Raw genomic sequence first — 24,380 nt, 5'->3', positions numbered from 1 at the left:
AAAACTACTAAGGCTGTTAATAACATTTTAAGATATTTAAAACATTGTTGATATTTTTAAAATTCTGTATTGCAGCTTTAAAAGGTAAACTTAACAAAGTTTTTAGTTAACAGTGTCCTTGTAGAAACTATCTTAAAAATATTTCTTGTTTAATTAATGATATAAACTCCTTGCTTCCCTAAAGCAGTCTTTTCTCGAAATTTAATAATTAATTAAGATTGCAACTCCTGTCGCTTAAGATTACATAGGGCAGCGGCCACCACAATAATTTCATCAAGATATCCAAGCAACGAATTTTGTTGAATCGCTGAATGGCCAAGCATCCGGAACTCCCTTAGACAATCGATCATGTCTCGCATTTGGGCTCTGCAGACCGGTTCTTGGGACTTTATTGTGGGCAATTGTATCGTAGGAGCACGTTTCGAAGTGAGTGCTCCATCTACAATGGCTAGGGATTGCTGGTTTGCTAGTTGCCCGCCCAAACGCTGGGCCCCAAATTTGCTTAGCGTTCGGTTTGTTTCTTCCACGGCCTGGTAGTCTTCCGGGTCCGACTCTTGGAAATCCTGCGTATCTGTCCTGCGACCACGAGGTACTGCTTTTCCAGGCTCCGCGCACAATGTCAGGTATTGAGGTACGACTTCTCGAAATTTGCTGGCTTCAAATAATTCAAGATCGTCACAACTGCCCGGATATGCGCTCGACACATAGCTTATAATGCCTGGTAAGGAAGAAAATAAGGTTAATAAAAGTTAACTTTCCAGACTAAAACTCACCATTTGTATTGATGCAGAGTATGAACTTGTAACTGTCGCTACCTAATCCTAAATCTATCGGTACATCCGTTTCCACGCACTCAATCAGTGAGCGGACGTGCAGCAGGTTCGCCCTGTACTCCAGTGGTGTGTGCTTGTACCGCTCGCTGTGGTGCCGAGCATCTGGCCAGCGGATCAGAGAACGGAGGTAGCGGGCCAATTTGATAATAGTGCGCTTGAACGATTCCTCGGCATCTGATTCGCTTAACTCAAAATGCTCTGCCAACAAAGCAAAGGTTTCATTTTGCCGGAGTTTTCTTAGGGTTAAACAACAGTCCAGGTGGGTGACATTGGCAATTCGGCAAATGTGCCGCTTTAGCATTGGCAGGTGCTCAGGAGCCACACCCAAATGAAGAAGTGGAGTTTGTTCCACAAGACCCAGTGTGAGACTTCTCATGGTCCTCTGCGGCTGCGGTAGCTCTCTTTTGATAAACACAGCTTGTCGTACGGCAGAGGAAACTCTGGAATTAGCCGCCACAGTTGGTGTAGAGTGGATAGAGTTCCTAATGCTACTTGTTAAGGTTGGCTGTGATACCAGTGATGAAACCGGCGCAAAAGGGGCAGCATGTGCTGGCTTAGTGGTGGCCTTGATGATTGTGTTTGGGGGCAGTGAGCTTATGGCCACACCTAGACCTTGTGTGTCTTTCCTCCCCAGCATCTGCAGATGGTTGCTGGAGGATCCACTTGAACCGCCTTGGATCACATACTTGGGTGTTTTTAGGGCCGGATCTACAACAATTGAAGAATATTAATTGGTTTATTATGAATGTGGTTTTTAATAAATTTAAAGTAATACAAATTATTGTAATAATTGTTACTTACATCCCAATGTACCAGCTGCAGCGCCTGCTGTTGTTGCTCCAGAGGAGGTAGTGGGTCCAGTGGACGACGATTGTATCGTCCTCTTCATACTTGGCCTGATAACAGCTGGTATTTTGTTGAGAACTATGCCCCCTGAAGTGACCCTGATTGTGGCATTTCCAGGTTCTAATTTAGGAAACGGTTTCTGTGCCAAGAAAAGTAATTACTTAAATAATTGAAATTTACATTTATTTGTTGTGCTCGGCACTTCCCATAAGTAACTAGACAGCTGTTCGCGCAGCTCAAGTCGATCTGGCAACGCCGAATGAAAACAAAAAAGGGGGAGTTGTTTATATACTTGTATTTTGCAGACTTTTGCTTACCGTTGTTATTTGCTGCGGATCCAGTGTTTTCGGGCGAAAAACAACGTTGGGCGGTGCGGGCACCAGTACTCCGCTTGAATTACGATACTTTGTAATTGTTAGTGACATTGAAGCGGTTTTGATTGAATTTTTCCACCAAAAGCAAAAGCGGCCACTCTAACGTTGCAAAAAGTAATACTGAGACTAAGCTACCAGATCGATAGCAGAGTTAACAGAGATTCACTAACATTGGCTGTTAAAGTGGGGCAAAGTGGGCGCGAAATTTGATTGTAAAAGAGCGTCAAAGCTTACACCATTGAACTGCAATTAGTGGATACTTGATGGGTAATTGCAGTGACTGATATTTCGAAATGCAGAGCAATTTGGCTATGCGCTACGTTTACTGCCCCCGAAAATGAGGCCATTGCGCACTTGAAGTGCCGTTTTTATGTTTTCAACTGTCTTTCGTTATTACAATTGCGAATCAATTGCAAATAGATTCGATAAATGTACACAAAGAGAAATCTTTACTTACTGCAACTTACATATTATATGCAATTAAAAATCCCCTTAACAACTTGAAATTAGAAAACCTGCTTTCACATACAACGGATTATTTTTTTGTTTACTTTAATTATAAATAAATACATTTATAATTTTTTCTTTCCGTGTAACCATCAATTTGTTGGCAATCTATGAATTTGTTTTCCCTCTTAATCTTTCTTGCCATTATGACAGTCAGCCATAATTGCGAAAATGTTGCCAAGTTTCAACGAGTGTTGGCGAGTGCTTCCTGCAATTAATTTGGCAGTCCGATGACGCAACGGCTCGCTCCTTGCATAATGAACTCGCCCCAAAGAATACACACATCTTGCACTGACAGTAAGTGGTAACTGGTTTTCTTTCATTTTTATTTTCATTTCCATTACTATTTCCCGCCGCCAGTGTTACGTGTCTTATCCATTGCGGGGTTTTGGCCATGGCTCGCTGGTCAATTTTCACTTTCACTTCCCCCGTCATTGCACCCGAAAACCCATTAATTTACGCCTGCATGTCAGTGTTTCTTTAGCTTATAATTTAAATAGAAATCGTAGGGTCTAACACAATGATAAAAGTACTAACACATTTGGCTTAAAACTGATGCGGAAACCGTTTTTATGGGTTTCCGCCAGATCTCGATGGGAGTAGCAAGTTAGTTTGTCCTCTTACTGCTACTCCCCGCTGGCTCTCCCTCTTCTGCTCTGGCTCCTCTTCTTCTTCTTCTTCTTCTTCCTCTGCTTTTCTAGGCCGAAGAATTCTGTGAATTCTTCAGACCTTTCTTCTGTTAAAACTCCTCCCGCTCGTGTCACCCGTTCAACGTCCAGCTCAACGTTGCTGCGTGGATGCATCTGAGAGATACAGATGGACTCGCTGTCAGTGTCTCGCCTGCTGCTCCTCGTACTCCTCCCTGTTCGTCCTCCTCCTTCTTGTGCTCGCTTTCTGTGCGTCTGGCTTTGGAAATCCCCGGGCAATCCCTAGTAGTGTCCATGGCCGTGGCTGTGGTAGTCGTGGTGGTCTTCATGGTGTTCGTGATGCTTGAAAATTGGCACCTCAACGTGGTATTTCTCCGGAACGGGAATCTCCTTGTGGATGGGCACCTTCACCTCCGAATAGACGGGAATGGGCTTCTCGATGGGCACCTTGACCTCATAGGGCACGGGCTTCTCGACGGTGTAGGGAACCTTCTTTTCCACGGTGTAGGGCTGTGGCACAGGGACCTTCACATGGACTGGGTAGGGTTTCTCAACCTAAAATGGAAAAAGGATCAAAATTGGGTTAATACTGGTTTCCAAAAGATTTTGCGTATTTTTCTGGAAAGTCTTTTTCCTTTTTGGTTATAGATCCCAAGATAGAGAAACCTATACTTTTCCAGGAAACCCCATTCTGATTTTGGTATTCTTCGAAGATAGACACTTACCTCAACCTTGTAGGGCTTATCGACGGGAACCTTGACCTCATAAGGCACCTTCTTCTCCACAACAACGGTGTATGGCTTCTCGACCTCAACATCATAGGGTTTGGGCACTTCCACATCGTATGGCTTCTCCACTTCGTACTTCACTTCATAGGGCACCTTCTTAATCACCTCATAGGGCTTGGGGACGGGAACCTCAACCTTAACTTCATGGGGAACCTTCTTGATCACTTCGTAGGGCTGTGGCACAGGGACCTTAACCTCATAGGGGATCTTCTTGATCACTTCGTAGGGCTGGGGCACTGGTACCTTAACCTCGTAGGGCTTGTCAACGGGAATCTTAACCTCATAGGGGATCTTCTTGATCACCTCATAGGGTTTAGGTACATGAACGGGTACTTTCACGTACTCCTTGACATGGACAGGCACTTTCTTCTCCACGATGTAAGGCTGAGGTACATCCACTTTCACCTCGTAAGGGATCTGTTTTGAAAAATTGTTATATTTGGGTTAGGCCTGCTATAAATTCTCAGGATTAACATATTAAATATTAACTAAAAGAGGGTACTAGAAGTTCCCAAAGTCTACAAGGATTAAATTTAACTGATCTAAGTTCGGTTTTTACAGAAGGCTTAATTGGGTTTTTAAAATTCAGGTATCAGATCAGATATAACTTTAATTTTGAAATCTTTAAAAAATAACCCACTTAAGACTTTTCTTATAAGTTAAGGACATACCTTCTTCTCGACGGTGTAGGGCACGTGCTTGGTGACCGTGTAATGAACCGGAACCTTCTTCTCGATGGTCACCGTCTTGATATGTTCGTGGTGATGCTCATGATGGGGCTGATAGTGATGATAGTCGCCCAGATGGAGGCCTCTCTTCTCCACAGTCTTGCCATCGCCCTCGGCCTTCTTATCCTCGACAACGACGCCACAGTGGGCCAATGCCACGCACACGGCGAGACAAGGAAGTACGAACTGCAATGGATACAATATACAGGCACGTTTCACACTCTGGATCGATCACACATTTGGAACACTTTTTCAAGATCCTCGATAGAGGATACTCTGACCACATTCTAGATCGAGATGGCATTACCATTCGCATTGTTGAGCTGCTGATTCGACGTCTCACGGGGGAACAATTACTCCACAATTCGCTGTGCTGCACGGGTAACGAGATCCAAGCTGGGACTGAATCGCTGAGCCGCTGCACTCAGCTTATATACACCGAAAAATTGGACTGTCTTGTCTTTCTATATCTCGCAACGCAACTCGACGGCGCGGCGCATTCGCAACTCTTTTGGCTACCCCCTTGTTGTTGTTGTGGATTTTGGCTTAGTAATGAAAAGTCAGTCGGGGGAACGGTGTTATATGAAAACTTGTTTCGGTTTCGGTTTCCACCAGGCGGGAGAAGTGGATAGAGGAGATAGGTGGTACGGTACCGGAGGCACGACTCCTGCACTCGAGACTATTACAACAAGGTAACCGGGTCGTTATCCTACAGACAATAGCTAGGAAGTGGAAATCTTTGGTACACAGACCCACATATAAATCGGCGGTCGCTTTGATTTATAACTAGGTATATTGGCCAAAATAAAGAAAAAAGTAAAAAGAAAAACTATACCGAGGCTTCCGTTTTCATTAGACCCACACCTGGACATATGATATATAAGATTCGAGAGGCTGGGGATTATGCAAATGCCCGCGGCTATTGACTTCAACTCGTTGCAAACTCAACAAGCCGAAACCCAATAGCCGAAAACATAAACCCAGTGTGGTAAGTGGCAGAGACAATAAGAAGGTTAAACTAAGCACAATGCGTTTGGATATTCGATATATTTTACATATGCGTATTTCATATCGGCTTATAGAGCTTTATGGGGTCATCCAAACCATCGAGACAGAGTGAGTGGGGACCACAAAAGATCTACACAGAGAATGGACAAATCTCTTAATCTTTACAAATCCTCCAGCAGCGTTTATCCTTGAGATTACCCTACGATCTCTTAGGTTCAAATATAACTTTCTGGAACATTAAAAAGACTAAGACTTATATCTAATTATAGGGTTTCACAGACCATTCAGATATAAATGCACAAACTAGTATAATAATAGTGGTTTTACTCTTAACAAAAACATTCTCCAGTCTGTCAGTTAAGATAAATTTAGGATAAGCTAAGTCAGAAGATATTACTGAAATCGTAAGGAAATGAAAGGATATGATAGGTATAAAAAACAGCATTTCTTCCAGTGCATAATTTGCTTTACATTTCTGGCACCATTGGAGTATCATTGGGTCAATCGGTTTCGAAGATTTTATGGGCCAGGGGGAAACATAGGTGGTCCGAAACAAATTCTCTGACACACGGCTGCCACAACTGGCAATTTGGTGGCTCCTCTGGCCGATCGTGATTGCTACCCGCTAATGCCGCCTGTGGGAGCTCTACGGCGTGACTGGATATATAGATATGTATATATATATACATATAGTGGTATATAGGTATATGTTTGGTGGATATACCATCGTATCTTGTGGATGCATGTGAGCCGTATTCGCGAGTGCGCATTATGTGATGTATGACTGACTGACTGGCTGCCTGGTTGCCTGGAATTTTGTGCAATCACTCGAAGTCATTAAATTGAAAACATACTTAGCTTCGAGTTGGCTATTTTAAAATCCATCGTGTGGCAATACCAACAATTCGGCTAAAACAAAAGCCAGGCACCATTTTACTTTTTTTTTCGCAAATCCCCAGCACGGCTTAAGTTTGAAAAAAAGAAACGACAGACGCGGAAGACAGGCCATAGCATTTACATGCCCATTCTATTTCATAATCAAATTTAGGCTCCGATTTTTTTGTGCCCGCTAATTGCCCATTGTCCAGTTTTCGTCCCACTTTCCTCCCCGGCAGCTTTTGCACCAATTTGCTAATGCAATTCCTCGGTGCTATTAACGGCTCTTTCTGTCTGATTAACGGGTTCGCCGTGTATGTGCCTCTCTTTCGCATACGGCCCACCTCTCTCTTTCCCGCGCACTGCATTTGGTCAACGACCTTCACTTGTTTAATGGTGTCTTACTTCTCCCCGGCTCTTCTCTTCTCGCCACTCCCAAAATCTTCAGAAATCTTTGCATCTCGCAGCGTACATTCGCTTTATCTTGAAAAGAAGGGTAAAATATGTAATAGCAACCTTGACCTAATCATTATTCCATTTCCATTCAATCATTGTTTCTCTTGTTATCTGGTCTGTAAGCCGGGGATTTACAACTGACCATTGGATGGAGTGTGCGTGTGGGGTGTGATTAGATTTTTAATGGCCATAATTGGACAGTCTTGCAAGCGGCCAATGTGAAAGTAAATCTCTTAATTTGATTGTTATGCAACCGCTTCCTTTAACCCATTTTACACTGGTGCAATAGTTAGTTGTCTTACTAACTGAAATATCTTTAAAACCCCATAAAAGGTATATGAAACCGATATTCGAAACTAATTAAAAAATAATTCAAATCGGGATAAAACATTGACATGATATTTAGTGGCACAAAACAAGTAATAAAAATAAACTGTTGACTGCTTGTAAAAACGGTAAATAAACCGGGTCCTTGAAGTAGACCACAACTTAACTGGTTGTTTGCCTTATATAACCATTTATAGGCTTAATGCCAGTATGTCAATTTGGACTTTAAAGCGGGAAATGCAAGAAAGTTGATTGAGATTGAAGCAAAGCAAAAAAAAAAAATGATAACATTATCACCTGCTTAAAAATGATATGCGATTTAACTTTATTAAAATTTGTATGTATGCTTTCTTGAAAATGAATGAAAAATATGAATTTTGTTTTAACATTAGTTAAATGCAATCCCATAACAATCTTCAACATTAAACACATTTTAAATTTAAATATCATAAATAGTAACAGATGCAGCGTTGCCAAGCCAACTGATTTTGATTTCTTATTACAGACGCTGTCAACTTATGTTTGGTGCAAAAAAATTATTTATTAGTAGCTTTTGACGTATGCTATCTGGCAACGCTACCTATCGATATAACTAGTGACGGCACTTTATCCGCAAGTCATTTCAGCGTCAAGTCATCCGGCATTTGTTTGCGATTTTTTAAAGGAAATTTAAGAAAAGTAAGCGCCTTTTCTATTTATATTTTAAAACAGGCTTGTATAATACTCAACAAAATTACAGCCCACCATGTTTCTTACCCGCTCCGAGTACGACAGAGGCGTGAACACCTTCTCGCCAGAGGGCCGCCTCTTCCAGGTTGAATACGCCATTGAGGCCATTAAATTGGGTTCCACAGCGATTGGAATTTGCACAAAAGAAGGTTAGTTATAAAATTCATAAACTAGCTTGGATACAGATTTAATGATATTAATCCGATTCAGGTGTTGTTCTGGCCGTGGAGAAACGCATCACATCGCCTCTGATGGTCTCCAGTACTGTGGAGAAGATCGTGGAGGTGGACAAGCATATAGGCTGTGCCACCTCCGGTCTGATGGCTGATGCCAGGACCCTTATCGAAAGAGCACGCGTTGAGTGCCAAAACCACTGGTTCGTCTACAACGAACGCATGTCTATCGAGTCCTGCGCCCAGGCCGTGTCCACTTTGGCCATCCAGTTTGGTGATAGCGGAGATAGCGATGGTGCCGCCGCCATGAGTCGTCCTTTTGGCGTGGCCATACTTTTTGCCGGTATCGAGGCTGGTGAACCGCAACTCTGGCACATGGATCCATCCGGCACTTTTGTACGCCACGGAGCTAAGGCCATTGGATCGGGCAGCGAGGGAGCACAGCAGAATTTGCAGGATAACTTTACCACCCAGATGACCCTCAATGATGCCATTGAACTCTCGCTAAATACTTTGAAGCAGGTTATGGAAGAGAAGCTGAATTCAACCAACGTTGAGGTGATGACCATGACGAAGGATAAGGAGTTCTACATGTTTACTAAGCAGGAGGTGGAGCAGCACATTGCCAACATTGCGTAAATGCCAGCGGACTTTAATTGGTTTAACTTCAAATGTAATGTGAATAAATGGATTCTAAATCGATCTGATAGAGGGTAATGACTGGCTTTTTAAATGTTATTATAATCCCTAGATTCCTTGACAACTAAAATATCTCTTTTTCATTATATACAGTTGACTTTATTCGTATGCATGTATATTTCGTGTAATTGTGTATATATATAATTTTTTATATGCTACAACATTTGTGGCTCCATTGGCGTCGCTGGAAACCGCTACAATAATATCTCATTTCGCATAATAATATTTGTATAATACATGCAATCTAGACACAAACTGTTGAGCAAATCAAACAGCTCGGATTAACTTGGTTAATCGCGGTACAAAGGCAAATCATAAAGAACTCACTTTGTTCGATGCACAGACTTAAAGTTTTTCTTCATTTCCGTTACAATTTTTTGTTTTGCTAATAATTCAGTGTTTTGTTTGCGTGAATACATACATATGTGTAAAACATTTTGCCTAGAACCGAAATACAATGCAAATAAGGCAGATTAAACATTTACATCTAAGTGGGGGGTTTTCGAATCGAAAGGGATTGCAGGTATGTTTGTATGTTTGTTGCTGGTGGACAGACAGGGAAGACGATCAAAATGAACAAGTTTGTATACCTATATCGTACGAGAATATCGCTATATATAATATATATATATATATATCTATATGCGTGTGTATAAATACATAAGTAAACGGGGGCTAATCCCCGCGAGCATTCACAATAGTTTTCATCACACATCTAGGTCTGATGGTGTTCGCCGCCACTGGGACTGCTGTTGGTGTTGGTGTTGTTGTTATTGTTGTTGTTGCTGGTGATGGCATTGGTGCCACCACTGCTACTAGGCGTCCGCATCATAAGACGGGACAAGCTGGTGTCGCTAAGCGAATAAATTTCCGGCTCAAAGACTGGCGGACACTCCATGTTGGGGTAATCCGGCGTCGCCGCTTTGGAGTCCACAGATCCCGAACTGGATACTTTTGGGGTGGCTGCACTCTCTGATATCGTTGACTCCGCTGGCTCTTCTGCCTCCCTCTGCCTGTTGGCCATGACCGGGGGCGGAGGAGCTGGTGGTAGCGGTGGTTGCAGACCCTCCGATGAGCATAAATTAGTCGTAGAAGTGGTAATCATGCCAGGTCCCCGGTAACTTCGGTAGCCCGCCTGATTGTGCGTCGGTAGGGTGATCTGGGAAAAGATCTCTTGATCGCAATCGGGATCCGCACTGCTTGGTGGCGTAACTGTCTGCTGTTGCTGATGATGATGGGACCCAAACAACGTGCGATGCAGCAGAGGTGAACCGAGGAAACGATTCTCCTTGGAGGGCTTCGCCGGCGTGCCACCCGAAATGGAAAGCTTTGAGAGGATTGCAATCGGTGCCGAATTTTTGCGATGAGCGTCGTACTTGGTGCCCACAATCTTGTCGCGCAAATCCTGATTGTACGTCTGACTCTTCTTGATGCTACTGCCACTACCAATTATGGACATTCCATTGCCCCCGGCGCCATCCAAAGCGTGATTCGATTTAGATTTCTTATTTAGCGGCAGTGTCATGGTCATCGCATGACCCTGGGCACAGCCACTGCCTGAGGAGCCACTTGAGTGCTTCGAGAATGGAAACCTCCGATCGCTGCTCGACTTACCTTTGGACTTTTTTTGATCTGTGCCGGTTTTGTGCAGAAAACTGGAAAACGGTAGCTGCTGGGAGCGCAGAAAGTGCTTGGTCTTGCTACTGGGTTGCGACTGCGGTTGCTGATGTGGCTGCTGCTGCTGTTGTATATGGTGGTGCTCCTGCCGGTTACTAGAACTGGTGCTCGGCTCATCCCCGCATATCAACTCGTATCCAAAGTCTCGCAGCTTCTGACCCTCCTTGGTTCTGGTCCTTTTGATACTCTCGTCGTCTGGCTTGAAACTAATTTCATAGTCGGGAGTTTTGGGCAGACTCACGCTCTGGATCTTGGGCAGCTTTTCTAGCGGCTTAGTCACATTGCTTTCCAAGGCACTCTGCTGACTGGCCGTCGATTCCGTTCGAGCATGCTTGTGCTTTTCGACTCCCAAGTGCACTCGATTGTTGTACATCTCCTGAGCCTCCTCTTCCTGCTTGCGCAGCATCAGATCCTTGAGAGTCACAAAGCCCTGTGTATTGTGGCCATGATCCAACGTAGTGCCCACACTCATCTTGGGCAGCAGCGTTTTCGAGGTGTGGAAATCGAATTCCACCAAATTCGGATTCGAGGCATGCAGGAAGTTAAAAGGCGCCTTTTTCAAACTCGATTTGCTACTGGGACTCTGACTCTGACTTTGACTTGGACTCTCCTCGGAACTCTGATGATGCAGCGATGTGGGCGTTGCGGTGGGAGTGGGAGCCGGCGAAGTGGGCGGACCCAAACTCGAAGCAGAGAAAGAAACGGCAGACTCTGTTCCACTAACCACCGAACATCTACTGGAGCTGCGCGATAGCTTGGGAGCCACCAGAGGTGGTATCTGTGTGGGCGGCATTGCCGGATCATGGTAACCCGGAGTATTCGCACCAATTTGGATGCCAAAACTTCCGCCGGGAACCTTTCTGTAACTGCGATACTGCTCCGTGGGAACGGGGATGTCGCTCGATGGTTTCGCTGCACTGCTCTTGAAAGTGTTCGTAAACTTACGAAACGATTCCAAGTAGCCTCGCTCATGCTTGATGGGTGCAGACGAAGGAGGTGTTCCACCTGCTAGTATCATTGACATCGACATTGTCTCCTTGTTTCCCTGCGGCGACGGGGTACTTAGGTTTTGAGTTACCAGGGCATCACATTCTTCTCCGGAGCTGTCGTTCTCTGAATACAGATCCTTAGGATCGACAGTTTCCTTTGATCCTGAGCTTGGTGAAACTTTAAGCGAAGCCTGGCGCAAGAAATCCACCCACTGATTGAGCGCGTCTAGCGATTCGGCCGCAAAGTAAAAGCTCTTAGCTGTGTGGTAAACCTTGAAGGCATGCGGCTTGGAGTGCACTTCTTTGGCCAAAGAAACCGTAAAGCCGGGCAGAAAGATAACCAAACTGGCACTATTGCTTTGCTTACTACGAAATCCGTACAGAATCGTATCCAGCATAACGAAGTATATCTTTGCCCAGTAGGTCACACCGCGATGGTTCTTCTTTCGCCTGTACAGGTGTCCCTGAATGACACCGGGAACTGGCAACAGCTTGAGGTTCGTGTTTCTCCTCTTGGCCATTAAGCTGTGCTTCTTTTTTAGGGTAAGAGTACGGGATTTACTGGGCGTATGCAGCTCACTAACCTCCGAAGGATCGACCGGAATGGAAATACTAGTGATACTACTAGCTGGCTGCATGCTGGCGGGTTTCGGTGGTGGTGGTGGCACTACCGGTGGCGTCATTTCTTTCTGCTTACGGGGTCGTGGGGGCGGAGCCGGCGGTGTCACAAGAAGAAACTCCTTTCTAGGCTCAATTGCTGGCGGCGTATCAGATTCCTCTCCAGAATTATCATAAGCCGGAGTGCTATGACTCTTATCCAATCGACCCCTTCGTCCCTGCTGCAGCAATGGCATATTAATGGCCTCTGCCAGGGGCAAGTCCTGACCTCTTGTAGCCTGATTAATTGCCTCACGCAGGTCCTCGGCGTTTTCCGTTTTGCAATTGCGCAGCGTTTCCAAGGCATCCTCATCGCCCTCATCAGCAAATGGTATTGGTTCGAAAGTCTCCAGTATGGTGTTCTCAACATTGCAGATAAACTTCTCATTTTTCATCACATAATCCTCCTTGGCGTCGAATCTAACTACTTTGCTGACTCCCGGCTTGTAACGATCAACAAGAAATTCGCGCTGCGAATCCTCTGTCAGCTGCTTTAGCTTCCTTACCTCATGAAACATCCGCTTGGCCTTGTCCGTGGTGGTGTCACCCGCAATTCCGATACATGTGGTTGGTCTCGCTGCTATCTCCAAACCATAACCAAAGGATATCGACTTATCTCGAATGCTGGGCGAACCGGGATCACAGATGGCGGGCGATCCAACTCCTGGCTTTCTTTCGTGCCATGATGGTACCACCAGATCCGAGTGTTTCAGGCTCAGAAACTCGTCCCCACAAATTGTGTGTCTCCGCCTAAGCAATGCTCTTGGCTTTGGGTAATACAGACGGATCTCGCGGGCAGCTAATTTGGGATCCGTGGGCGTGGGAATATCACTGCAGCTGGAATCGGAATCGGAGGCAGATGAAACTGGATTTGCCTTGGTGAGCACCTCTCTCTTCTCGCTGCTTAAAGATTTACTTTGATCCGGCACTACGTTTTTTATAACTCCTGTTACCGTTTGTTCGGTGTTTAGGGTTAAAAAGGCAGTCCGTGGACTTGGCATCTGCTCCGCCCAGCGAGTGTTAATGTTCCTCTTTTTACTGGGCAACCTATAGGGCTGCATATAGATCTGTCCAAACATCTTAGTGTGCTTGGGTCGCTTTTTCACCGTCAGCACAACATCTGGCAACGATTCCCTAAGATGCTCCAGCACCGTTCGATGCTGCCAGCCCACCACTGTTTGGTAGTTGATCTGTACAATTTCGTCACCATCTTCGATTTTTCCGGAATTATGAGCCGGTGAGTTGTACTTGATGTCCGCGGTGGTGATGACTCGGTGGATGCCATTGTAACTGGATTCTATATTGAAACCCAACTCGGATTCGCGCTTTTTTAGGGTGACAAGGTTCAGGGAGGCAGGCTGCAGAACCATGGGATCGGATATGTCCTGAATAACAAAGTTGGCCAGATTCTCTAGCCGCTCTGCCGACAGTCGTATCGCTGGCACTGGCTGCAAGGAGAACCGATCCCGGTGAGCAATTGTGGCCAGCTCCAAGCCGCATTTGAGCACATTGCCACAGTATTCACGGTACATCTCCTGCTTACGGAACGGCGTTCTCTCCAAACTGCCCACAAGTGGTTTTAGAGTTGCTATTGTTCGGGTGATATCGTGCAGTATCCGGGTATCGATCTTGGTGCTTTCAGCATGATTCTTGGCCAGTTCGCGATGCAGATTTCCGGCTGCAGTTGCCACATGCAATGCCATGAATTGCAGATTGTCATTTTTCAGGTGGTAATGCTAGAATACAAGGTCATTAGGAATATGAGTTTTGTAAGCGGTACAATTTGTTTAGGGGACTTACAAAATTTCTTAAGTTCTCCACCGCCTCCAGCACGATCTCCTGATGGCCAATGCGCAGCATTCCCAGATTCTCCAGCTCGTATGGCCTTATGTTGAGCAAGGCCACGCCATCGATCTCCTGCTTGGAGAAATCGTACAAATACTCCTTCATGGACTCATCCAGACCTATGGAAATCAGGAAAACATAATTATATGCCTGGTGAAAACTTGAACAAAGCGGAAATTCTTGTTGCACTGTTTGCAGTTGTTGTTGTATTTTCTGTTGTTACTGCTTTTTGGGGCAGTGGCTGTGAGATGCACCTTTTTCTCTCAACTGCGTTTTCCTTGACCTCGAACGTTACCTTTGATCCAGTCGGTGACCTGGTCGGGCGTCCACTCGGCGATGTTGATGTAGGCCATCGCGCTGCTGCTGATGATCCGCGCTGGGCCGCACCTACGGCATATTATCAATCTGTGCTGAAAAACACTCGAGCCAAGTTCAGATATCAGATATTGTTGCGTCCTCTCTGCAGTGTAACCAGATGGTGAAACAGCTTATAACCATAGTTAGCGGTAATACCCCAAAATAAAAGTACTACCACATTTCAAAAATACCAGAAAAAACTGATAACCGATAAGGATAAATCTGTGGCCACACGGAATTCAAAATTAAAAATAAAACCCTCTTCGTTTAACCAATCAGGTACTCCCATTCACGTTAAAAAATGTATAAATATTAAAATAAATTATATTTAAAATAGGCACCCCTCATACGGTTTTGACTTTTTCACAAGATTTCAAGACTTTGTATTGCCATTCACCACAATATCGATAAATCAAAGCTACTAAAGCTTTGCAACACTGGCACAGCCTATCAAACAGCTGAGCCTTTGAGAATCGTATTGAATTGCCCCCAAAACATACGAATAAATGCCTCAATGACAAAGTCAAATAGAGATAAACAAGCAAATTAGAGATCCAATGGTCCAATGCCTTCCCCTCAGCCGAAAATTAGCGTTTTATTTGACCATTTACAATCGGCTAAATGTATATGTACATATACGGAGGCAGCGTTCTCAAACGCGCACGTTTTTTCAACGCAATGCTTTTAGAATCGAATCAGTCACTTGCTGGGAGAGGGAGAGGCACGACGAAGTAAATCACCGCGTGTTTTTTTCTAATCGCTGCAACTGGCTGCTGCAATCAAAATTCGCTAGCCGAAATGTCTGTGACCCAGACGAAACAAATCAAGTTCTACAACCCATCGAGTTCCGCTAGCTCCGACAGGTAACGAACGACTTTTTAATGCCGCATTAATTCATGCACGGCCAAAAGTGTGAAAATCCAACAAAAGTCATTAGAATGTGATATACACACACATGTATACAGAGGCATGTGCTCCAAGCCATTCATCACATGTATGCATGTATGTATATACATGCATATGTACATATATATGTACAACGTGAGGCCTCTGAGCACGCAATATAAATAAATGCTGGGAAAATGGCATAGGGCCTGCGTTCGCAAACACCAACACACATGTACGCATAACATTTGATAAATTCAATTTCGATATAGTCGCCGGTTGCATCGGATCGGGAGAGAGAGCGAGATAAAGAGATAGTGTGAGTGAGCGAGAAGGAGAAGCAAACCCCCTGCGAGAACAGTTACAAGCAAGTGATGAGCGCGTGATAATAATAATTTCAATATAAAATTTATACTGGATAATATATCATTTAAAACATCTTAGATCGCCGACTTGATTTTTTTAGATATAGAAAAAAAAGAAAAAGTTCAAAGGAAATTCTTAATTTTAAACAAAAAACTTAAACTTACTTAACACACTAAACCAATTATACTAAATAACCTCCAAAAAGTTCGTGTCACGCAAAAAACGCACGTCACGCGTCTACCTCTAAGTAATGACAGGCGACAACAACAAAGAGGAGACGACGCCGGCAGAGGAAACAGCAGCGCAGCTTTTTAACCTTAGCAGCCTTAACACTTTTTTTTAATATCATTCAATCCCCAAACGCCGCTCACCTCACACTTATACCTTCACCTCAGCCGACCGGTGCGCTCGCCTCATTTTTTGTTTTTATTAGTTATCGAATAAATATTAGCCGCAACGCAAAAGGTGAATCGCTGCGTAGGAAATAAAAGCTTTAAATCACATGTGATCCACGCCGCCGGCGATTCGCGTGAGCGTTTGTGAGTGAGTGACCCATTTTGGCTTGGCATCGCCGGTAGCTGCTGTGTTCCTCTTGTATCTGAATTCTCACGCCCACGCCGACGGACAAAGAGGCTGAACAAGATCCAAATCATTGGCAGACCGGGCTAAAAATGAGCAGCATCACGTTTTTGTGCAGCAAGTCGGCCCACAACAATAATAATAACAACAACAGCAGCAATGATGTGCCAAAGGGGGCAAAAGCGGCTTCAGCATTTGCAGCCGCATCCGCCGGTTTATTAACCATCGCCACCCACCAACAACAGCATCAGCAGCAGCAGCAACAACAACAGCAGTCAAAGGTTAAGGCTATAGCAGCCAAAACCAATGGTCACATGTAATTCATTGCATTTTCCCCATTTTTAACGTAACAAAAAACCAAGAAACCCATTCGAAATCCCATATGTATGTTTATTTGTGCACGAATATCTGTGGGAGTGTGTGTGAATGTGTTTTCGAGTGCTATTTGCAATTTTTGTTGTGCCATTTACCGCCATTCTAATTGTTTTGATACTGCGCTTGTTTGTCCAGTACTCCCGTTTCACCTCCCTTTCTATGTCACTGTCTGGTTTCATTGTTTAATTAACGCTCTCGGTTTGTGTTTAACATTGTTTATCGAGTCTGCGGCGCGGCAAAGAACAACAAATGTTGAAAAGACGATAGCGTCAGCAAAGTGCGCTCTCGATTCTCAACATGGCTCCGATCAGAGGCCACGTCTATCGGTTTTTTGCCAACTCCAGTTCTCTTTCTTTTCTTTTTTGCCTTCCCACATCCTGCATCTCTTACTCCGGTTACCAAATCATCCATTCTTCCTTGTCCAAAGTTGCCTGAAAAGTCATAACCTGTTGGTTTTCTAACTCTGGAGAGCGCAGCACACGTGGCAAACACTATGCTCTCCTCTCGCTCTTCGTGGTTTGCAAAAACTATAAATATGTTGAGGAATCTCGCCTCTGGCGTCACCGGAGTATTGGCCCTACACGTAAAGAAAAACCGGCATACATATATTATATATCTAGGTTTTAACAAGCCCGCTTTTGTTCATGAAATCAATTTGTACAAATTAACTTTCATTGAGACATAAGCTGATAATAACTGCAGGTATCTAAAGTTCAAAACGACTTAGAAAAAGTCTTACCAGAAAGAAAATTGCTTTAGTTATCATATCGTATCATATTGAATTTACTTTCTTTTGAATTAAAACATTTTTTAATGAATCAACATCTCATTCGGTAGTGTAATAACTTTCTGCCAATTTCTGTTAAAATGTATTAACATATGCATACATATATATATTAATGCTAAACCAACAATTTTTTCTTCCTGTGTGTTGTATGGTTGCACAGTAATGAAGAAAAGAAAACACAGAGAAAGGCGAAGAGAGATTGAGAGAGTGCAACGAACGCGCCTACGCAGCATCAAAAAAATGGACAGTCTAGCGTTGCTTTGTCTGCCTGCCTGTGCCCCGTCATTTCTTTCTTCCCAGAAATATTTATTTAGTTCTTTTGCATGTTTTTGGCATACAGTTGTAGTCTGCATTATTTTAATGGCCAAATACGGCCGGAAAAACTTTTGGTTCAATCCCGATGTTGGGGGTTCACGTCAGCATTCTGTTGAGCACATGGCGGAAAAACAAGCGAAATATTGCTATATACATGAATTGCATGTACATTATTGAAAGTAGGGTGTTTCAACTAAAATATCTGGTTTTACCACCAACAATTTGAATGTTTTTCATGCTTTGACCTACTTAAGAAAATGCACTAAACAAACTGTATTTATATTCATCATAAATCACATGCAATTGTAAAACATATTACTAAGCTAAAAAAAATTGACACTCCCTGATGCTCATATCACGTTTCATAAAAACAATCGCAAAATTTTCCATATCATATCACCGGATTTACGAACTTACTTTATTTTCTCCATTCCTACATTTTTTGATTAAAATGATAATGTTATAGCTGTCCTCAGTCGTAGTCATAAATGAATTAACCTTTTAATATTAGCAATGTTATCTTCTATCCCACTCAATTAAGGCCTTAAGTAACTTGTCTATTTATAGAACATATTGAACAGTTGATTAATACAACGTAGACGAATCTCGTGCGCTTGTGTAGGAGGTAAAATTGTAGAGAGAGGTAGGGGGCTTTTAAAGTAGAGTAGGTCAGTGAGTATACTGCATCCTTGAACTCACAGCTTTTTAGCTTGCATTGTAATGTGTACGTACCCTGTAGCCATTTTACTAACAATGTCGCTAATCTATATTTCTGTATTTAAACAAGTATCTAAAATGATTGTGAAATTAATCAGTTGAGGGCGATAAAAACGTTATCGTGGCTAATCACTGAATTCCACTTATTTTAGTCGTATTTTCAACGTCATCATTATATGGTCATAGTTTAGATTTTAGTAATCGCTAACTAATCTTTGTATAACATTTGCAGCGATGACCGTTCGGATGTCACTGAGCAACTCTACGTGGATCCATACGCCGACCTCGGCAATGGACTTCCCGGAGATCTTAACTGTTGCCCGGCCTCGCCCACCACAGTGCCTGCGAAAGCATCTATGGAGTCGCCTCTAAAGCGTTCCGGAAGAAGGCAGCGAACCACATCTATTGGCAACCAGACAACCACCGCGAATCCGTCCGAATGCATCATACGCGCAAATAATCGCACGATCTACACGGCCGGACGACCGCCGTGGTACAATTGTGCCGGTCAACAGGTTGAACCTTTTGTCATAGGTAAATCTTAATCCTTAGAAAAAATTACCTAGTTTTTTAATGCCTTTAATATTTTACAGGAATCTGCGGAGGAAGTGCCTCTGGTAAAACCACAGTTGCTGAGAAAATAATTGAAAGCCTGGATGTTCCCTGGGTTACACTATTATCCATGGACTGCTTCTACAAGGTAAGAGTTCCTTTTATTTTATGAAATAAATGAGTTATTACTTTTTTGTTCTTTAGATTTTAAATGAAAAGCAGCATGAACAGGCCCTTATCAACGAATACAACTTCGATCACCCGGATGCCTTTGACATTGAGCTGCTGCTGGATGTTCTGACCAAACTGAAGGAGGGTCGTAAGGTTGAGGTTCCGGTTTACAATTTTGTGACACATGGTCGGGAAAGCCAAACAAAGACAATGTATGGAGCCAATGTGATCATCTTCGAGGGCATTCTTACCTTCCATAGTCCTGAAGTACTTAAACTGCTGGATATGAAGATCTTTGTGGACACAGATCCGGATATTCGTCTTGCCAGGCGCTTAAAAAGGTAAGCGATAGTCTTTAATTTTTTACCGGCTTGATTTTCAAATGACCTAATTTTCAGGGATATCTCACAGCGCGGACGGGACCTGAAGGGCGTGCTGAAACAATACCTGAATATGGTGAAGCCCTCCTATTGCAATTACATTGCTCCAACAATGGCACATGCGGACATAATTGTCCCTCGAGGAGGTGAGAACAAGGTGGCTATCCATCTCATCGTCCAGCACGTGCACACACAACTCCAGCTGGTAAGGATTACGAAAAGTTTAACTGTAAACTTTGTTAATTTTCCACCTTATTTTACAGCGCGGATTTAAGTTGCGCGAAACTTTGGCTAACTCCTACAAGGACCAGCCTATGCCACATTCTCTGCACTTGCTGCATCCCACTCCCCAGATTAAGGGTCTGCATACTTTTATCCGCTGCCGAAATACATCCCGCGATGAGTTTATATTTTACTCGAAGCGACTAATTCGGCTAGTCATCGAGTATGCCCTAAGTCTATTTCCTTTTAAGAAAACTACTGTAGAAACGCCTCAGGGTGTTCTTTACGAGGGTAAGCGAATGGAATCCCGAAAAATTTGCGGCGTATCCATTCTTCGAGCAGGTGAGACCATGGAGCAAGCCGTATGTGATGTGTGCAAGGACATTCGCATCGGGAAGATCCTCATTCAGACCAATCTTAAGACCGGCGAGCCGGAGCTTTATTACCTGAGGCTGCCCAAAGACATAAAAGACTACAAGGTGATACTAATGGATGCTACCGTGGCCACAGGAGCAGCGGCTATGATGGCCATTCGGGTGCTGCTGGATCACGATGTGCCAGAAGAAAACATTATCCTAGCATCGCTGCTGATGGCCGAGATCGGTGTGCACTCCATTGCCTATGCCTTTCCTAAGGTGAGCTTGGAAATGAACAATAACATTTACATACGTTTTAACCGTGATTTCCCCTTTTTGGCAGGTTAAAATTGTTACTTCCGCTCTGGATCCAGAGATTAATAGTAAGTTTTATGTTATACCCGGCATTGGTAACTTTGGCGATCGCTATTTTGGTACGGAACCCTCCGATGAATATTAAGGCGATCCGGATCAATCCACATCCACTACCATCAAGTTTCTAATGTACCTTAGGTTAAGTTCAAAGCGTTACTTAAATTATGAATTCGGAACGAGACCTTGTTTTATTTAATCAGTTAAAGAAACCGTATAAGTAACTGAATCAGAAAAGCTAGACTTCCTACCACCAAGGCAATGCCAACATAGCGTTGTATTATCATTTCCCTGCTCCTGGTTTGGACTTTATTCTCCGGTACCTCCTGCTTATTTGCACATCTCGTCCAGTCACGTTCGTCATCCAAAATCTCTCCAACCATACTGAATTTACTAGCGCTTGTTATTCTCACATGGACACGAGTACCAAGAAGATTTTCCCGCATAGGTAGTAGTACTTGCTCGTAGCTCTTGTTGTGGCCCACATAGTGGAGCTTGTCGTGTGAAATTTCTGTGACCAGAACGGTGTATATTTCACCCACTCTTTCCGAATATGGTTCATAGCTGTAGAAAAGATCTGTAAGCCGTTTGGTTCGTTTTTTGACAAGATTCGCTGGTATGCGCTCCATTTTAGCAGCTGGAGTTCCCGGACGTGGAAAGAATTGATTAATGAACAGGCTAGGAAATCGGTACTTGGCGCATAATGTCATCGTCTCTTCAAAGTCCTCCTCTGTTTCTGTTGGGAATCCACAAATTATATCAGTGGCAATCGTGACACCGGGAACACGCTCTCTTAAGAAATCCACAACATGCTCGAAATCCTGCCGGCAGTACTCTCTCTTCATTTCACCTAGCACGGAGTCACTACCGCTCTGTAAAAAGGGAATAATTAGTCAATGATAAAATATATTTCCCCAAAAAACTCCTAACCTGCACGGGAACGTGCAAAAATCCGTAGACCCTCGGATGCTGAAGAACCTTTGCTACCTCCTCGAGGTGCTCCAGAATATAGGGTGGATTGGTCATGCCAACACGAAGCATACAGTGTTCTGGGATTACTTCCACCAACTGCCAGAGTAATTCCGGCAGTGAGCTCCCTATGTCTCGACCGTAAGCTCCAGTATCTTCGGACGTTAGCCAGATCTCACAGCAGCCTTCAGCGAAAGATTGGCGGGCACGTGCTACAACCTCTTCGGGTGGATAGCTGGCCAGATCTCCACGGGCATGCTTGGTCTTGCAGTAGGTGCATTGATTTAGGCATCCGGAATTGACGGATATGATCTCGATCAATGGATTTTTGCGAACCTTGGGAAGTGAAAGCGAAGCTCCAGCCACCCGCCTACCATGGACCTTCTTCTTGTTTTGCAGCAGTTGGACACTGTGACCCTTAAGGGTCTCCTCAACGACCTCCACCACTCGATCAATCTGCTGGACACCAATTATGGAAAGACCGTTTAGGTAGTCCGATTTCGGAGCTCCCTGCGGGACACATCCTGCGACGACTACGTGTTTGCCATTTCGCATGCCGGACTCGATTTCATTGCGAAACGTGTCCTCCGAGGGATTCTTCACCGTGCAGCTATTGAGCAGCCAAAGATCAGCCTCCTCCTTGCCGCTTAATCTGTATCCAAAGGCAGCCAGCTGACCGGCCATGTACTCCGAGTCCGAGTTGTTGTGGGCACAGCCCCATGTTTTAACAAACACCTTTTGGGTGCCGGGAATCACACTCTCGTGAATCGTGGGTTTTGATTTTTCCTCTGCCACCTCGGTTTCAGGACGGATTTGAATGCGCTTCTTGGCCCGCACTGTCACGTTTTTCTTATTTTCGTAGCGCTCTCGCGGCTTCACATCGTCGGCGGATATCAGATCCTCGATATCGTCTACATCGTTTCCCGGCAGATCCTCTCCAAGATGGTACATAGCTGATTCGTGTCTTGCTTTTGGAGTCGATTCCAAGGCACATGTGCAACACGTCCAGCTGTTTACATTCAATCTTCTTCTTAACTTTCACAGTGTTGTAAACCGCGAGTTGGTAGTCGATAGATGAAATCGATAATAGGCCAGGCCTGTTATAATCAAGATACCCTACAACAAAGAGTCTGCGCTTGCTTAACTAATTTTGTCGCTTAAATGGTTTAAACATTTTGAATTAATTATAATTTTTTCAAGCTTTGTTTATATCTACATTTCAACTCTTTGTATTGCTTTTCAGGTTTTTAAATAAGACAAAATAAAAATTTAAAAGAAATGGCCTTCCCCTGAGCTTTACGTTGCCTTATTTTTAAGTTAAATGTTATACGATTTTATCATATTTTAAAATTATATTGATAAATTGATTAAATCTGCTTAATTACACACCCACAACAACGTACTGACTGTCAGTTTTAAAATGCCCGAGCTTTTGCGGCCTATGCACCCTACCGTGTAGACACACAGTTATCAGAGCGCTATCAGCGTGAACATTCTACTCTGCTCCAGACCGCCGTCACAGCAGCCTGCAAAAGCACAATCCGTCGCTAGCCATGATTACAATTAAATGTAAAGACTACAATCTGGATCCCCTTCCGATCAAGGTGAGTTCAGGGCCCTTCCAAAATTAAGCAGCTGCTTTTCAATATACGAAAAATAATGCCACAGATTGGAATTGTTGGCGGTTCGGGACTTGATGACCCTGACATCTTAGAAAACCGCCAGGAGCGTGTGGTGGAAACGCCCTACGGAGAGCCATCAGATGCCCTGATCGAGGGCGAGATCAATGGAGTCCAGTGCGTGCTTCTGGCGCGACATGGACGCAAACACGACATCATGCCCTCCAATGTCAACTACCGGGCTAACATTTGGGCCCTACGCGATGTGGGCTGCACGCACTTGATTGTGTCCACGGCTTGTGGTTCCCTGCGTGAGGAAATCAAGCCGGGCCACCTGGTTATTCCACATGACTTTATAGACAGAACTACCAAACGCCTGCAGACCTTTTATGATGGCAAGGCGAAAAGTCCACGTGGTGTTTGCCACCTGCCAATGTATCCAGCATTTAGCGAACGCACCCGCAACATCCTACTCGAGGCCTCGAAGGAGCTGGAGATCCCCGCTCATGAAAAAGCCACCATTGTGACAATTGAGGGTCCGCGTTTCTCCTCTCGCTCCGAGAGCCTCATGTTCCGACAGTGGGGCGGAGACCTAATAAATATGACCACATGCCCAGAGGTGGTGTTAGCCAAGGAGGCGGGCCTACTCTACGGATCGGTGGCAATTGCCACCGACTATGATTGCTGGCGTATGGGATGCGAGGGTGTCAATGTGCAAGATGTCCTACGTACTTTTGCCGAGAACGTTGTAAAGGTAAAGAAGATCCTGGTCAATGCAGTAGGACGCATTGCCAAGGAGGACTGGTCGGAGGACGTATTGAATGCCAAGGTGAGTGAACCAAAATATATTCTTAAATTATGTAAATCATGTTTACTTGTTTATAGCAATGCGTTTGCAACAACACCATGTCTGGGGCCATGTGACGTTTTATAAAACTTTGCCATGAAATAACCGAAGAGACGCTGATTCGCCGCAAGATATATGTAAAACCGTTCTACCAACAGTTCCACAGAAAACGAGGACCCAAAGTCCACTCCATATCCATTACATACGAATTGGATCCGGAGGACACTAGACAGCCAGTAAAAACTCCAAGCAAATGTGAAACTGTAACGTCTGCCTCAGCGTCGCAGTAAAAAAATATACATATGTATGTAACTACAAACTTCTCCTTAATCAAGTGTAAACTATTTCTCTG

At 44.1% G+C, this 24,380-nt stretch overlaps 7 protein-coding genes across 9 annotated transcripts; 3 read left to right on the top strand and 4 right to left on the bottom strand.

Moving 5' to 3' along the window:
- Nucleotides 1-51: 51 nt before the first annotated feature.
- Nucleotides 52-2,161, bottom strand: LOC108112971. Of its 2 annotated transcripts, none has more exons than XM_017223373.1 (4): nt 1,997-2,161; nt 1,635-1,818; nt 774-1,541; nt 52-718 (listed from the first exon to the last, which is right to left on the bottom strand). In XM_017223373.1, exons 1-4 carry the CDS (start codon nt 2,102-2,104, stop codon nt 213-215), a joined length of 1,566 nt encoding a protein of 521 aa, XP_017078862.1. In that variant the 5' UTR covers nt 2,105-2,161; the 3' UTR covers nt 52-212. The 2 variants fall into 2 exon arrangements, with proteins under 2 accessions (XP_017078862.1, XP_017078864.1); XM_017223375.1 differs by lacking the exon at nt 1,997-2,161 and adding an exon at nt 1,886-1,925.
- Nucleotides 2,162-3,029: 868 nt separating this feature from the next.
- LOC108112234 (skin secretory protein xP2) lies at nt 3,030-5,139 on the bottom strand. The gene is made up of 4 exons (XM_017222055.1): nt 5,031-5,139; nt 4,667-4,909; nt 3,933-4,412; nt 3,030-3,762 (listed from the first exon to the last, which is right to left on the bottom strand). Exons 1-4 carry the CDS (start codon nt 5,037-5,039, stop codon nt 3,490-3,492), a joined length of 1,005 nt encoding a protein of 334 aa, XP_017077544.1. The 5' UTR covers nt 5,040-5,139; the 3' UTR covers nt 3,030-3,489.
- A 2,826-nt stretch (nt 5,140-7,965) lies between these two features.
- Nucleotides 7,966-8,994, top strand: LOC108112536 (proteasome subunit alpha type-5). Its single transcript, XM_017222462.1, has 3 exons — nt 7,966-8,068; nt 8,130-8,268; nt 8,330-8,994. The coding sequence occupies exons 2-3, from the start codon at nt 8,136-8,138 to the stop codon at nt 8,929-8,931; spliced, it is 735 nt and encodes a 244-aa protein (XP_017077951.1). The 5' UTR covers nt 7,966-8,068; nt 8,130-8,135; the 3' UTR covers nt 8,932-8,994.
- Nucleotides 8,995-9,067: 73 nt separating this feature from the next.
- On the bottom strand, nt 9,068-14,675 carry LOC108112528. Its single transcript, XM_017222454.1, has 3 exons — nt 14,455-14,675; nt 14,115-14,278; nt 9,068-14,050 (listed from the first exon to the last, which is right to left on the bottom strand). Exons 1-3 carry the CDS (start codon nt 14,510-14,512, stop codon nt 9,707-9,709), a joined length of 4,566 nt encoding a protein of 1,521 aa, XP_017077943.1. The 5' UTR covers nt 14,513-14,675; the 3' UTR covers nt 9,068-9,706.
- Nucleotides 14,676-15,201: 526 nt separating this feature from the next.
- Nucleotides 15,202-20,772, top strand: LOC108112531 (uridine-cytidine kinase-like 1). 2 transcript variants are annotated; one of them, XM_017222457.1, is made up of 7 exons: nt 15,202-15,379; nt 18,773-19,074; nt 19,134-19,240; nt 19,297-19,604; nt 19,662-19,848; nt 19,907-20,500; nt 20,565-20,772. In XM_017222457.1, the coding sequence occupies exons 1-7, from the start codon at nt 15,315-15,317 to the stop codon at nt 20,679-20,681; spliced, it is 1,680 nt and encodes a 559-aa protein (XP_017077946.1). In that variant the 5' UTR covers nt 15,202-15,314; the 3' UTR covers nt 20,682-20,772. The 2 variants fall into 2 exon arrangements, with proteins under 2 accessions (XP_017077946.1, XP_017077945.1); XM_017222456.2 differs by lacking the exon at nt 15,202-15,379 and adding an exon at nt 15,411-16,662.
- LOC108112532 (threonylcarbamoyladenosine tRNA methylthiotransferase) lies at nt 20,754-22,606 on the bottom strand. Its single transcript, XM_017222458.1, has 2 exons — nt 21,524-22,606; nt 20,754-21,465 (listed from the first exon to the last, which is right to left on the bottom strand). The coding sequence occupies exons 1-2, from the start codon at nt 22,511-22,513 to the stop codon at nt 20,797-20,799; spliced, it is 1,659 nt and encodes a 552-aa protein (XP_017077947.1). The 5' UTR covers nt 22,514-22,606; the 3' UTR covers nt 20,754-20,796.
- A 414-nt stretch (nt 22,607-23,020) lies between these two features.
- LOC108112535 (S-methyl-5'-thioadenosine phosphorylase) lies at nt 23,021-24,358 on the top strand. Its single transcript, XM_017222461.2, has 3 exons — nt 23,021-23,166; nt 23,231-24,010; nt 24,067-24,358. Exons 1-3 carry the CDS (start codon nt 23,116-23,118, stop codon nt 24,103-24,105), a joined length of 870 nt encoding a protein of 289 aa, XP_017077950.1. The 5' UTR covers nt 23,021-23,115; the 3' UTR covers nt 24,106-24,358.
- Nucleotides 24,359-24,380: the final 22 nt, after the last annotated feature.

Source organism: Drosophila eugracilis, unplaced genomic scaffold, assembly GCF_018153835.1.
Source record: "Drosophila eugracilis isolate 14026-0451.02 unplaced genomic scaffold, ASM1815383v1 contig_90, whole genome shotgun sequence".
NCBI classification, from domain to species: domain Eukaryota; kingdom Metazoa; phylum Arthropoda; class Insecta; order Diptera; family Drosophilidae; genus Drosophila; species Drosophila eugracilis.
Note: the sequence above shows the minus strand (reverse complement) of the source record. Positions and strands in the feature narration are given on the sequence as shown.